Genomic DNA, 16508 nt, shown 5'->3' with positions numbered 1-16508 from the left:
GGAGAAGATGGTAGAGTTAAAGGGCGTTGTCTAAGTGCTATTGATGAACATAAGGATGGGTCTCTGGAGAGGGGGGGGGTCCAACAACTGTTCTTCAGATCAGAAACAGACTCAATCAATAAATCCAACTCACTCACAATTTAAATAAAGGCTGTCTGTTTTAGAGGTGGTCTGAAGATTTCCACAATATCGACAAACCTTTAGGATCTCTTTAGAAATTGACAATCATTCTCAATCAGTCCATCCTTTCCCTGATGTGTTGTCAGTCTGTTGAGTCCAACACCCTCCCTTTTCCTCAAACCAATGGGCTTGTCATTTAACACATCTTTCAAGAGTCCTACCTGACTCGTCGTCAGACTTGTTGTCATTCTCAGAGTCTGTGAGGGTGAGCGCAGAGTTCTCGCGACTGGACACTCCCGAGCTGCGACGGGACTTAACCCGTCCTTGTCCGGCCCACAGCTGGATGGCTCGCTCTGGAGACAGCGGCCCCTCGGGGTCCGAGTCAGCATCAGAGCCATTGCTCAGCGAGTACCCCCTCTGGAGGAGGGCCAGGTCAGGACAGTAGGGAACGGCGTTGGTGTGCGGAGGGGGAGTCGGCTCGCAGACCCCAAGCTCAGCCAGGGTGAAGTTCCCCCCTGCGAGGGAAAAAGCGGAGTTACATTGGGCGGGTGTGGGGATTGATATAAGTCAAAGGGAGTAAATGGAGACAAACAAACACTCATAAGCGTGTCTCGAGCAAACACACCCACAATCACACGCAGAGAAGCAAACTAATTATGAAACTACGTAGGCGGAGGCTGAAATTGGTCTTTGTTGTGCCAGGCAGGAGGGGGAGAGATGACGCAGCGTGAATCAGGCACAAACTACAAACTAGCTTCTGGAAGGATTATGTAGCGGCCTGCAGGCCTGTTAAAGCTGCTTAGAGGACCGGCCTGCCTCACTGTACTGCTCCGCATTGGCATTCATGAGGTGTTGATGTGAGATCAAAGAGCTGTTCACTTGAGGCCTCTCAGACTGGGTTTGATCATCTCCCCACCTAGCTGCCATCACACGCCGGACCCTGGGCTCTGGATATACTGCAGTCTGCTGCAATACCGGCCCCGCTGCCTAACACTCTCCCCCTCAAGACAAACCCACTCGTCACTTCCAAAATAAATATATAAAATTATCCAAATTAAAGCACATCAAAGGAGATCAATAAACAGTGCTGCAGCCCAATTAAATCCAAGCTGAGGAAAAAGCAATTAAGAAAAAAGGCATGCTCAACCAATTTATTCTCTATACTAATTAAAAGAGTATTGTGGATGCAATCGCTCACCATCAGCTGTTGGGCTAAAGGGATCGGGGGGGAAAACAGTTGTGATTCACTTCATTAGCGGTTTGCGAGGGAGGGGAAAGGAAGAGGCGAGTGAGGAGAGGATGGCATTGTGACTGCACACTGCGCTGGGAATCACACAGCTGTGTGACTGGGTTAACTGTGACTCATCAGGCGTACGGACGCAATCAGACTGAGAGGAATTAAACAGATGAAAATCGTCTGCTGGATCTTCACTGCTCCTCTTCACGGCCTCTTTTGGAAAACTCCAGAGTTGCTGAAAGTAATGAGGAGAGAGAGAGAGAGAGAGAGAGAGAGAGAGAGAGAGAGAGAGGGCCTAAAAGGAAACGGGGGAGTGTTGACAGGCTCTATACTTCTACTCAGACAAACAGATAGACTAGAAAGCCAATAACTCCACAGGTGGATTCAGCTTCTACGGGCTACAGCTCGCCGTGAGACATGAGGGAATATTACCCATCCTCTTCTTCTGTGCTTCTTTGTCTTTTCCTCCCACTTATCATAAAAGATCACAAAAGGACGTTTCTTTACTTTACAGTCAGGGGAATTTGACAACGAGTTAGAAATGTACAGCACAGCACTATATGGACAGGATCTAACGCTAGTGATGAACCCATACCTGAGATGAAGTATCGTAGGAGGACGGGAGAGAACTCCAGGAGGCCTGAGAGAGCAGAGCACATGGCTTCTTTAACATCAGCGAGGCAATCAAGCTGTAAAAAGAACTGCTCGCTAGGAAAGAGTCTACTCCACAAATGATGTTTTATGCAAATCATCCCATTCAACTAGAGCGACAATAACGGGAACACAAACACGTCTTCTAATCTAAACAAACACTACATGGAAGCAACATCAAAGTGTGCGTTAGTGAATGTGTGTGTGTGTGTGTGTGTGTGTGTGTGTGTGTGTGTGTGTGTGTGTGTGTGTGTGTGTGTGTGCTTGCCACAGATGTCTAATGTTACGTCCCAAAGGCGACCACTCTGTACAATTAACCTGCCATAACCAGTGATTCCATATGCAAAATCCAATCACTCCTTATCACCCTGAGCAGTACAGACACAGCCTTATGCCGGAGCAATCTACTCAAGAAAGATGGATTAGGGTGTTGGGTTGAAGAAGACAGACACATCTATCTCAGTTATTCCACACATAGAAAACCAATTGCATATTTGTTATATGATAGTATGACAGATGTGGGGGCAAAATATGGGGCTTCATTCTAATCAGATCAATGCCTTTCTGTTGATACACCACCGCTGCCATTCTTAAGCTTACACTGTGCATTACTGTGTGTGTCGAGCCATGAGCATCTTCCACAGCTTCTTCCAGCTGAGCGCATCTGCGTCTGTTCATTGTGTACATTCTGACATGTACGTTTGACATGTACTAATAGAGAAGACGTCATGTTTAAGATGGAGAGGAACAAAACAGATGCGATAAGGCGTTTCAGGGTACATGGAATCAAATACAAGATGTAGGCCTCAATCAGTGCTGTTTGTGATTAATCTAATTCAATTGAAATGGGGCATGGATTTAGGAGATAGGAAGATGTGTGTATCTGCGTTAGACTTCTATGGAGACATACAGTAGCAGCATGATAGGGATGCTTCCTTGAACCGGAGTGAATGGCAGCAAAGGCAGACAAAACGCATGAAAGGCGAGTATGTGAGGGAAAGAGAGGGAAGGGTATGTTTGCTGTAAGTAACTACAGGATAGAATGCAAGGCTATTTTCCAGCCTGCATGGAAACAGAATATATCAGATGAACCATATAGAACTCAATCAGTGTATCCTTAATAACATTTGAATGACTACCAAGGAAATGAAATACCTGAACAGAAACAGAACTAGCAAATGACTCACAAGCCCTCCAAATGAAACAACAACATCAAACTTTCTTCTGTGCCCTCGAGATTGACAAATAGGAACAAAAGAATTGTCTGTACCCTCTTTAACTGTGCTTGAAAGAATGACATGCTAGGATAATACAACGCTATGGTTAGGTTTTGTTCGCTTAAGCCACACACATCATAGTTTAGGTTTTACTACAGTACTACAGATTACCATTACTACAGCACTTTGCTAAGTTTAGGCTAGATTCTTTGTCATGGATACAAAAATAAAACACTGGGTTTTTAACACGGACCGTCGTTACCTTCGGTTAAGTAGGAACGGGTTTCCTGTGTTGAAGTCCAACGTTTTGCAAACCAGATACAAATCTGTCTTATTTTTCAGCATCTTGGATACTTTCTTAAATGGTCTTACGGGCCAATGGTTTTTAAAGATATGGTCATTTTGCTGACTTTTCACCAGCTTCACCTGACTTCCTGCTTTGCCACTTTGACGTACACATTGCTGCGATAGTGTTTTTCTCCAATGAGCATAAAACAATAGAAACCATGTGGCCCAAACAACGCGACTCTAGCTTCCTGCCCCTGCTATGCATCATCATTTGGAGTTTTCATGCGATGCACGTTGTTTCTCTGAGAAGTGACACGGGGGAAAAGGAAGCATCTTGTTGGAACTCCGACACAATAGTGCGGGTGGGATTGGCATTTGCAGTGATCCATTAAACCACATGTACTTCCCTTGATAAAACTCATTACGGATGTGTGTGGGAGAGATTGTGTACAACGTTGCCGGTTGTGTGTGTACGAGCTCTAGTGTTTGTGAGTAGACAGCTTTGTGGGATAGAGGGGCCTATCATTAAAAAATCATTTGTGCTTGTTAGCGGTTTGACAGGCAAAGTATAGGCAGCAGGACTCTGCATTATGCTGGTTGACTTTCCCTCACCCCACTGAGTAATTCTGTATGGGACATAAAACAGGCGGAACGTGTGGGCTTCAACGGCAGCAATTACGTGGCTTTTTCCATATCCAATAGTTTACACGCAGGCCACCCTCGGACATGCCATTTTGATATTTTGAGCGAGCGGCAGTACCGAACAATTTCTGATTGGCCCTGAAGTGCTGAACTAGTGAACTGATTTGCTCCTGGGTGGAGGATGCATCACAATCAGGAAGGAAACGCAACTGTGCACGGCAGGCTAACAATCCCAGGAAAAGGCTGAAATTACTGTTAATAATAGCAAAAAGCCTTGTTTTCTTTGCCACAGCGAAAAACATGCTAAAAAGGTTGGCTAATAGTAGTAAAAAAAAGAAGTAATTTCTTAACATTTTCCATTTTCATTTGCATCCAATTCAGAACTCATCTGCACTGCACTTTAGTATCCCGAAGAAAAAAATCATTTCTCTTTTGTGTTTTCTTTTCTGTGAATTACCATGGCAATAAAATACACATACATATTCTTTCCTAATAACGGAGAGCCTAAGTAAAGATGTGTTTCAACAGATGTAGGAGGAAGAGAGAGACAGGTGGCAAATGATTGACATGACAGAGTAGAGACAATATGGTCGTTTTTGATGATCTATTGAAATAAATGATGAACAGACACTGAGATGTTCGTGAGGGTCATTTTACTAGTTCAAAAGAAAAATGGTGATTGTTTTTTAGTTTCAATGTTGACAGCAAATATCAGTGCCATGATGTGTGTCACACTCAATAATCTGATATGTCTGTTTTTCTGACATTCTCCACTACTTGTTTGGTCCTTGCTGCAAAACTTCACCACAGAGCATCATTTCTACTACAGTCCTATTCAACACTTGTTTGCTGATACAAATGGAAATGTCTACTCCGGTTATTTTCCTATAAACCCAATTTTAAGTGCGTGAAATGTTCCTGCTCTCAAATCCCACCTGAAGCATGTCTTGACTGTCCATAATCTGTCACTGTCTCTCAACCTAGAAGCTAAGCACAAGACAACATGCATTTTAAGAAGTCATCATTGAGTTGCTCAGTGGGCTACTAAACATATAGGACAGAGAACAAGAGCGGGGTTGTTAAAGTGAAGACTCCAGGGAATACAACTGTTTAATTAGCTCCACTCATTTATTGACCTAACTATTGCAAAACTATTTCCTAGCTGTCTTCACACACAGGCATAGTGGAACTGATTCTCAAAATCGAAATCTACCTACATATTTCAATTTGTACCACTGTTTATTTAATTTAGGTAATGTATTGGACTCAAATTGCTTTCTAGGTGTTTCCACAACTCGTTACCACATGTAGATTTCCCAGTTGGGAACGATTACGTGTTATATGCCTCATCGTATCTTGCTGAAATACAACAATTAAATTACATACGTCGTTTAAAGGACATGTACTGCAAATATATACTTAGTCAAATAACAGACAGACATCTGAGTACAGATGGCCCTCCTCTCAGTCATCTCACACACACACACACACACACACACACACACGCACGCACGCACGCACGCACGCACGCACGCACGCACGCACGCACGCACGCACACACACACACACACACACACACACACACACACACACACACACACACACACACACACACACACACACACACACACACACACACACACACACACACACACACACACACACACACACACACACACACACACACACACACACACACACACTTTCCTCTCATCCCACGGCCACTATTCATGCTCTATAAAGCACTTGTCTACCTCTGCCCATGTTTATGTAAATCATCTCTTCCAAGGTGTTTTTTCTTTTTAGAAAGATAGTAAAGAAATCAGAAGGAGATACATTTAAATAAACACATTCAGAATAGCCTGCAGATACAGTGCGGGGACAATAGTGAGTGAACCCATGCATTTTGGATGACAGTGGTCCTTGAATGGGTTTGGAATGGAAGCAACAGAGAACCATCCAACGTTTAGTTCGCACAGGCTGCCACGATGTGTAATAAGAGGGAAATGTAATTCCTCTGAAGTTGATAAAAGGGGGAAAAATAGGGTGTGTAAAATAGGGTGTGTAAAATAGGGTGTGTAAAATAGGGAGTGAGGCAGGCCGACGACAACAACAAAAGGGAGATTATAAAATGGTATTAAAGTCCTGATCCATTTATATAAAAACCTGTCTGAAAATGAGCTGATCAGATTTTGGCCACTTTAAGATGTCATAAGGATTTTTTTGCTTGTGTAGCCATTAGCCAATCACCAACCAAGGTAACCCCCCCCCCCCACCTTATCACCTGAATCTCCTCCTAGAGCACCATTGTGTTCTTTTTAACCAAATCTCTCTCAGAGGGGCGTGGGGAGGGGCTCCTTATTTTCATCTAAAGTAACAGACAGAGAATCAGCACTTTTGAAACAGGGCTGAAACAGAGGGGATTATGGGTAATGCTGCAATGATCTGTTTGGTGTTTGGAGGAAAACACTTCAGAGACATGTTTTGTATCTGAGGCTTATACTATATTGATGACAAACCGTATAATAGGGGACCTTTTAAAGAATGATCAAATCCTGGTTCATGATAAACATTTCTTTTGATTGGAGAAATGGAGAGAGAAAGTCTGACAAAAAAGCGCAGACAGAAACAGGAGTCGGGCTTGTACCTATAAATGATCAGCCATCATACAGGATCTTATAAAAGCTCTGAGTCCTTTGACCTTGACTTTAATACAGTCTGTACAGAGGTCAAGATCCAAGGTCACTGCCAGCTGTGAGAGTGAGAATGGAGTTTACGTGATTGTTGTGCAGCTGTAATTACACACTCTCTTATTACTTTCACACATACACAAACACACTGTTTGGCGGCGGCGGAGAATACCAATAAACATCTTCACAACTTAGGGGTTACCATGGTGAGGTGATGTGGTGTAGGAAATGAAGCTCGTGCACACATCAGAAGTGAGGTTGTTAATGAGCAAAAACCTCTACAAATGTTGATAATGAGATCGACATCTTTGCTGTGACAGTTGGTTTAACACACAAATGCTTTAGTCTCAACTATAAGTGGAACTCTTAATTAGACGTAGACATATCAGTGTGTTCATGTTCCTATGTTTGTATCAGACGGTTCTGCAGCACATGGTTTACGTGCAGGATATGCATAGAGCACATCTGGTTTGAATGAATTGTATTGTTTCGCAAAATGATATGTTTTGGTCCATTTTCACCACTTTTATCAACTTCATTTCTAGACGCAACCAAAAGGTGTTTTCAGGAAAGAAAAGCTAGAATTAACTTTCTTTACACTCTCCACCTGACACTAAACTGCAGACAGAAACATATCCAAAGCGACTTACATACTCAGTACTGTGGGCAATCCCCACAGGAGCAGTTTGGGGTGAAGTGTCTCAGGGACACAACGACATGCTGACTGCAGTGGGGTTTGAACCTGTGCTCCCCTGATCCCAACACCAAGGCTCTATCCACTGCGCCACACGCCTCCTATGCAATGCCTTTAATACGTATGGTCAAAAACAGATTTCTTTTTTGTTTTTGTTCCGTTCCAAAAAACTAAATGTATTACAATTATTTACAAATCAGCTCTTTGAAAACACAGCATACCCGAAAAGGAGCAGGGAAAGGAAGATCATCTTATAGTACCTGCCCCTGTCTCCAAGAAAACAACATAGATTGACTCTAGGCTATTCCAAACAACAACAACAATCCCAATATCAATAGTGATGACATTATATATCAGCATTTTTCTTCCAACCCCTACAATTTGCTCTCTATTCAACCTGTTGCCACTTAAATTAAAGCGTTTTACAATAGAACTGTAGACGTCTTTAATTCATCTTATCTCAGTCATCACTCTTATGGCCATCAGATACACTTCCTCATCCCTCAAAAAGGAGATTATTCGCCGCCTTTTATTTACGAGGATTAACACAAAGTGCTTTCCAGCAGACGACGCTGTCAAGATTTTATCTTGACATCTGGAAAGTAAACAAGTGCGTTTTGCTCTAATACGTAAACAAAGCGCTTCAAACACTGACACACTCGTTCATCTTAATGGGCATGTCAAGAATTGTGTGGTCTAATTTCAATGTGGATGTTCATTTATTTAGCGTTTCATTAAACAATGCTGTTATGACTTTTGTTTTAACTCTTGTTTTCCCACACAGTTCTCCTTTGCAGTACACAGCACAGTGAGAACAGCTAACAAAGCACTTATATACTAATAAAGGACTGGCTTATCTAAAGCCAGTTGAGTAGCACTTGAAATGTTTGGCTCTATGAAACCTGATGTACTTTATGATTCTGTTTTCTTCAAGGTTGTGTCTTCCTGGTCGAATGTACTTATTGTAAGTCGCTTTGGATAAAAGGGTCAGCTAAATGACTCAGGGTGAATCTGAGATCACAGGGTGCCTCTGAGGTTACAGGGGGCGCAGCAGTAGCAGGTTTACATGAGCAGTAGTGGCCGGCAACAGCAATGAGAAATAGCATTGATGGTTCCAATGAACAGATTATGGCATTTGTTATGTTTTGAAACCAAGCAAGTGAGAACATTTCAAGTGAGTTAAAAGTGCAATCCTGAAATATCTCATACAGTCCAAAGTGGACTGTGGCAAAGAAAAGCACAAAAGCTTCAAAGCTGTACTTATAAAACAAATGAGAACATTTTGTAAATCAAGGCAAATATTATTTGAACCAGCTCATGGTTTGAAATGGCAAACATTGAAAAGCAAAAGTATTATTAAAACCATGTAGCTTACTACATCATCACTTTGGTCCCATCATATACTCTGGGAAGAGAATATTTACTGTGCTTGAGAACTGGTATCACATCATCATGTGAGGTTGACTTTGTGACCTGGAGAACATTTCAGCTGCAACATTAGCTCGTTGATAAGCTTGGGATATGAGATATTTTTGTAGCCATTCGTGGTGAAGGCATCTGTGCTATTGTATGCATTATTTTTGACCCAACATTTCTACAGGCATGGCAGAATATGGCACTATTTTCACATATTCTAGCCCTTGTCTATTTGTATACCACGAGCTGCAAAATGACCACCTAACCCCACTGTACAGGCGGGTACTTGTTTAGATATACCTGGGCTGGCTCTGTTTTGCCGTGGTATCCTGGCTGGCACCTGCGGGCCGCAGAGGGGCGGCGGTGTTTCGGGCGATGAAGACTGCTGCTCCGGGGTTGAGGGCGGCGAGTCAGGCGGGAGTAAGCTAGTGTCCACAACGGAGGGTAACGTGATGTCCCCATCCGACCTGTTGCTACGGTCTGCAGTAGATGCAGTGTTGCTGGCGTTTAGTGATGGTTGCTTTAACCATTTTCGTATAAATGATTATCCACAGATGTGTGTCACTGCTGTGGAAGCACTTTGGAAATGATGCACGTGTAGCGGTCACGCGCACCTGACACAATTTGTTGTTAGTATTTTTCGCTCCGTTCTCTTTTTTGAATAGAGGGTGAATAACATTCAACTGCCCCGAAGATCCCGGCGCGAAGCCTGAAGAGTAAACACCAGGTTTACTAATCTACCCGCACAATTTGTATGGTGTCAAAAAACAAAACACCATTTAATTTCGGGTTAAAATGTGTTGTAACTGCGTTACTGAGCATTGTGACGGGTGGCGCAGTGGTCTGTGCATTTGATCATCAGATCAAGGGGGCGTTGGGGAACTCCAGTTCGAAACCCGCTCCCGCCCCATTGCGTCAGGCCGTTGTGTCCTTGGGCAAGACACTTCACCCGAATTTGCTCCTGTGGGTATTGTCCACAGTAGATGACCATTACATGTATGATTTGTATGTGTAATGTGAATTTGTAAAGCGCTTTGAGAGTCTTTGATAAAGCGCTATAATAAATATAAGGAAGGAAGGAAGGATTGTAACGGGTAATATATTACCCACATTTCATTAGTAATGCATTACATTACTTCGTTACAGCAAAAAGTAATATATTACTTTTGTAACGCGTTACACCCAACACTGCCGACATGTCATGGCAGGATGACAGGGCAAGATGACAGAGCAAGCTGACATTCAATGCTAGGTGTTGATGATCAGAAATCCATCTCCATCACGTGCATACACACATTCATGTCCCACTGAAACGCCATTAGCGGCGCAGTAACGACCTAACAGATATTCCCAAATAGGAGCATCATGGTCATACACTTCCCACAACCCCCAGATGACATCCGTTCTCTCGGCTCCCGCCTGAGCCACGGGGGCCATTGCACCTCCTAATGAGGAGACCAGAATACGTGTGACAAATGTCATCCAATCCTGGGCTAGTTCTCCTTCTGCCCAGAGGACAGCAGTCTGGCTTGGACAGGACATGACACAACACACCATGCACTCTGGAGGAGGTCTTGTCACTGAAGCACTGAAACACATCTCATACACGAATAGGAGGCCGAAGATGACCAAGCTGCTGCCATCAGCATTGAAGAAATAATTACTTTTTAAATGAAAGGCTTATAAGGAATGCTAAATACATATGTTGTACACGTCAAGGCTAAAATAACCAAGCAGTGCAGAATAGGTGATGAGCTACCGTTTAAACTTTATACCATTCTATGTATTTAGACAAATACATCAATGAATATGGTTCAATAATAGGTTAAGGTTGAACAGCCTGTCAGTCTGTCTAACATGTTCCTGTATAATATTTATTATCAAGGGGAATGAGGTATATTATGGGATTCACTATCTCTCAACCCAGTCTCACGGCATTTCGTGTTCACCAACAGGATTTTTAATCTATTGATTCGTGTTCACCATCACGATTTTCCCCTTTTTTTCGTGTTGCACAGCACGATTTTAAAAGCAATGTATTTATACTGGTAATGTGTTTCGTGCCTGCAGGCTGCAGCACGTCTTTTTCTCCGGCCAGGTCGTGGAAGACCGGAAGCTGTGTGGTTCATAAAAACATGTTCTTACTCAATATCAAGCCACAATTATTGCTTTTATTTTAAATCGTATAATTTCGGACTTTTGTTGCCGTCTGTGAGGAAAATAAATGGGGCTCAGAGCCTCAGGATACTGAAATCTGTATTTTTAAATATTTCTTTCCTTCTAATTTGTTATTCTTTTCAAAATAACACACTGTTATTTACTCACCAATAACACACAATTATCCTTGCTTTTATTTATTGGTTTAATTCCATAATCTCGGGCTTTTTTGGCGTCCGTCAGGAACTGAATTTCAAAATAAAAATAACCGGAAACAGATGTAGGCCTGTAAGGGACATTTCGAACATCATTGCGATTGTCAGCATTTCTGAGTTTAGGATGGCCGAAGACAGTACACTACCCATAATCCCCAGCTATCGTTTAGGTCTACAGTTCCCGCAAGGTTACGCAGAGCGTCAAACAGCTGTGTGAATTATGGAACGAAACCACGCCAGACTATCCAAAACTGGAATCGAACGCCCCCCCAGAACTACACATGCTGGCTATTGTGTTTCGCAAAATGTTCTATGGGACGTCTCCACTGAACGTTTTCGTTTTTCCCACAATTAGAAGTTGCCATTATTAAACACATTGGTGTTATCAAATGTAAAACATATAATTAATAAATGGGTGAAAATCGCTTGTGTCCATAATGCGCAGCATTAATATATACCCACATGACAGCTCATTGCTACTTTGTAATTCTACTCCACTACAATTCAGAGGTTAACCTGGTATTTTTACTCCACTGCATTTATTTGAGTTACTTTGCAGATTCTGATTAATTATGTGAAATATAAACAACCCTTAAATCAGACTTTAGTTACACCTGAGTAAAATTCAGGTAAGGTGATTGTCAAGTGCCAACAATCAGGAGAGATATTTGATAGTTGGTGCTTGAGAAGACTAAACATGTATCTGCAATTGACATGAATGGAAACAAGTAATAAAGTATATTCATTACTCGTTATTCTCTACTAATAGTTAATTAAAGACTGGATATTATGGCTATTTTGCACATCCCTTTCAAGATTTTCAAAGGTTTATTGACATATCATATACACAACTACGGTGTAGTTATGTAATGAATGAAACACTTGGGTCACAGGTTCCTCAACAGTGCATTACAAGACATCTATCAATATGTGTGTACCTCCACCATTAAACTGTCATATTCTGCACATTTCTTATTCTATCTACATACATAAGAGTATAATCCATATGTATAATATCAGTTAAAATAAGTGCTTCAACATAGTTAACATTGCAGGAAAGCAATATATTAGACGTTAATTACTTTGTCAGGCTTAATATTTAATGTTTAAATAAAGGTTAATCCGTTTTTCTGTTTTGCACCTCCTCCTCCTATTAATATCTTTGTACATCCTGCACTAAACTGTTTTATTGTAGAGATCACTTATAGTATCTTCTTGATTTTTTATATTCTATATTTCTATATTTATACTTTCTTCCTATGAAAGTATGTACTCTTAATATTTTTTTAATCAAATATAACACATAAAAACAGCCATAACAACTTTGTATTATTTGTGTGTATGTACAACATCTGAAGATGTATAGTTTTATTCATGCTTTCACATCATTTTACAGCATATTGCTATACTATTTCAGACTCAGTATTTACATTCAAAGAAAATCAGTAATATCTTTAAAAACGACAGTCCTTTTCTATCAGCTGTGCACCGTTATGGTGTAAATATAACTTATCTATGAATTAGATCAAATGTAAAAGTCAGCCGAATTAGTGTTGATACTGCAAGGAGACGTGTTGTGTGAAGAGAAATTGAAGATGTTGTTTAATTGTTGATATATTTATGATCCACGTCAAGTATTCAGTTTCGGCGGCATTTCTTCCAGTTTTTCCAAAGGTCTTCTCATCAGGGCTCTATAAATAAAGAACTACGGCAGATCTGTAATATGTAATGCAGCCGAACCGTGTATCACAATGCCGTTATGTGATGACTTTCAAAGAGAAAAGCAAGAACACTCGGAATTAAGTATTATTTATTCTTTTAAAATGTTTTCCGGATTTCATATAATATAAACACCAACTCCCAGCATGCATTGCGGCTAACACATCCAATCAGAGAGCTTAAAACCATAGCTGAGGATCTTGGGTAATCGCTCGAAATGCCTACGTCTGTTTCCGGTTATATTTATTTTGAAATTCAGTTCCTGACGGACGCCAAAAAAGCCCGAGATTATGGAATTAAACCAATAAATAAAAGCAAGGATAATTGTGTGTTATTGGTGAGTAAATAACAGTGTGTTATTTTGAAAAGAATAACAAATTAGAAGGAAAAAAAGATTTAAAAAATACAGATTTCAGTATCCTGAGGCTCTGAGCCCCATTTATTTTCCTCACAGACGGCAACAAAAGTCCGAAATTATACGATTTAAAATAAAAGCAATAACTGTGGCTTGATATTGAGTAAGAACATGGTTTTATGAACCACACAGCTTCCGGTCTTCCACGACCCGACCGGAGAAAAAGACGTGCTGCAGCCTGCAGGCACGAAACACGTTACCAGTAGAAATACATTGCTTTTAAAATCGTGCTGTGCAACACGAAAAAAAGGGGCAAATCGTGATGGTGAACACGAATCAATAGATTAAAAATCGTGTTGGTGAACACGAAATGCCGTGAGACTGGGTTGTATCTCTATATCCCTGTGTGCAGGTTAAGGGGTTAGCAAAGCATTATGTTCAAGCAATGTGCGCACAAATGCTTTTTCTTCATTTCTGTACGTTTCTAGACCTGCTGCTACACCAACGACCTGACCTGAGGACACCAGACTATCTGGGCCTGAAGCAGAACATAAACACGTCAACAAATTCAATTGATCAAATAATTGATGTTGTATATGAAAAGCTATGCTGTGCTACAAATCAAATGATCACGTGAAAATGTGTCCCTAAGTTGTTGGATTGCTCCATCAGTATTCTGGTCAACATTTAAAACACTAATTTAACTAAATGCGCAACGTTTATCAAACTGTAGGTAAGCATGGGAACAACAACTTTTGTTTCACACCAGCACACGTTTTGCAGGAAAACTGCTTAAAATTGATTTATTTGACACATGTTGTCTTAAGGCCAGTGGTAGGAGTTCACGCTATAAGCTAGCCACGGTTTCTACCTTAGGACTTATATGTGTAAATATTTCGTCACATAGCATTTCTAAATCAAACCTCAGGGGTAATTTATTACTTGGAGTTACTTTGAGCTATCTAGGAGCTAGCTAGCTAATAGCTAGCACATTGAGGGAGAAAGGCAAAGTTGAGCAGCACACAAAGGGGCAAACATATCATAGTTACCAAAAGACGGATAGGCTGCAGATTATTAGGCTAAAGAAGTTATGACAATATGAGACTACATCACAGATTATTATGGAGTGCTGAGTTCACAAACGGAACTAGGCAAGGGTATATTTATAATTTACATATGTTTGAAATTCTTCATTCTGTTGTCTAATATTTCACTTTTCCCTGAATCTATTTCCTCATCCGTCATGTGTCCTTATCTGCATGGTAATGCTATAGTAGTTTATTTGCATTTTTGTCACTAAAACAAGGACAGAACCAGCATTAAATCATATAGGTGTGTAAGAATTGTGTCACACTGACACATACACACAAACACATATTTAAATTAGTGGCAGGGGAACATGTTTAATTACAGTCTACGATGCAAGTGACTCGGCTGGGAACGGGGAAAAAAACACTTGATAACACTGACATTTACAATCTGCCTCATTTATCAAAAGCTGCCAAAGCAGAGTCAAAGAGGGTCATTACATTGTAAACATAGATTAACTCAACTCGCACTAAACCCGCACAACACCGTCTGAGAAATGATTTTTATTTTGAGAGAATTGCAGATGTCAGCATGCATTTCCCTGGACTCTGTCAATTAATTGTCTTGTTTGCTAGCCGATATTTGTGTGTATGGCGCGCGTAGCCGCGTACATGTGTTTCCTGAGCAAACGAGAGCCAGCATCGGTGCTAAATAGCTGGCACCTTCACCATGCATTTCCCTGGCCTCTTCCTATTATTTGTCTCATTTGTTACCCGGTGCTCAAACGTGTGTGCATGCCTGTGTCACAGTTAATAGCCGCACTTTCATAGTAGACAGGATTTGACAAACTGAGCTGAGGTGTACTCGCGTTTATTTTGGATAATGTTACAGAGTGAATCCAAAGGGCTCATCAGAATCTGACAGACCTTTACTTAGTGCCAGTCATTCTGCTGAGTCCCACAACGACTATTGATCACTCTTGCTCATTTACAAGTTCTTAAGGACACATCCGTGATGCGGGGAAGGATAACGTGAGTATTTAAACCTGGCCCTTCTTCAAATAGTGAGCACAAGTATCAAGCTTTGAACCAGATATCACTTGGAGTTAAGTCCCCCTTGAAAGACGTCCCAGCATGCGTAGGGGCAGCACATTCAAACCCACAAGAGCAGTTTCCTGTCCATTAAGGAGGCATCATGGGGATGTGTGAGTGGGAGTGCGTTGAGGATCGGAGGAGCCGAGTTGATTCGGCCCAGGGATATTCTCTGCAGCTACGGGACGCTTGGGAGTGTCAGCAGCTGGCAGAGGCGCAGAATGCCAGGGAGAAGATAAAGGAGGTATACGAGGAAGAGAGGAAGGGTTGCATTTAATCTCACTATTTATTTTTAATAGCATGCAGCTGCTTTGTTCTCATTTTGATCATCCGCAGTCGGTTGACTCAGCTGAAACCCAGTGGAATGCAAGTGCACATAATGTATAGAAGCTGAACACGTCTCGGGTTTTCTTTCATCTCATGTATGTGGTGTTTTGCATATAATGACCAAATCCCTATGCATTGCACTCTTCTGCGCCGCAGACACACTTGTGGTTCTTCTGTGACGCATGGTGGCACCATTAGCTGCGAGCAAAGAAGGCGTGACATGTGGGTGGTTCACACTTTCCATCACCCATTGATATTGTGCAAGAGTTCTGACTAAGCGGTGTCTAAAGGACAGACCCCTCACTGGCTATGATACAGGCAAACAATTCCAGCTGTTTACATTTGAATACAACTATCAGGTTTATTTGTATTGGGGATTCAATGTTCAATTGTTCAAATGAGATATCATCTTATTAAATATGTTCTAATGTGCATTCATATCTATGATATGTTGTGACAATATCTTTGTTTAATTTTGAAAAAAAATTGTTTCCTAAGGACATTTTTTAAATCTCTCAAATTGTTTTTTTTTAAATAAATAAAATGTTATATACATTGGGATAAACAAACCACTCAGACTATAGAAGGCAATGAAACTGAAAAAGCTAATTAATTCAATGTTCCATACATTTTACAGAAAAGGTGAAAAGGGTTAACATT

At 41.2% G+C, this 16508-nt stretch overlaps 1 protein-coding gene across 1 annotated transcript in view; it reads right to left on the bottom strand.

Annotated features, from left to right (window-relative positions):
• tenm2a (teneurin transmembrane protein 2a) overlaps positions 1 to 16508 on the bottom strand; it is a 177907-nt gene that overhangs the window by 149738 nt on the left and 11661 nt on the right. The window contains 1 exon segment of the mRNA XM_071204656.1: positions 342 to 635. Coding sequence (XP_071060757.1) covers positions 342 to 635 — 294 coding nt within the window.

The sequence above is a fragment of the Pseudochaenichthys georgianus genome, chromosome 10, assembly GCF_902827115.2.
Source record: "Pseudochaenichthys georgianus chromosome 10, fPseGeo1.2, whole genome shotgun sequence".
Taxonomy (NCBI): domain Eukaryota; kingdom Metazoa; phylum Chordata; class Actinopteri; order Perciformes; family Channichthyidae; genus Pseudochaenichthys; species Pseudochaenichthys georgianus.
Note: the sequence above shows the minus strand (reverse complement) of the source record. Positions and strands in the feature narration are given on the sequence as shown.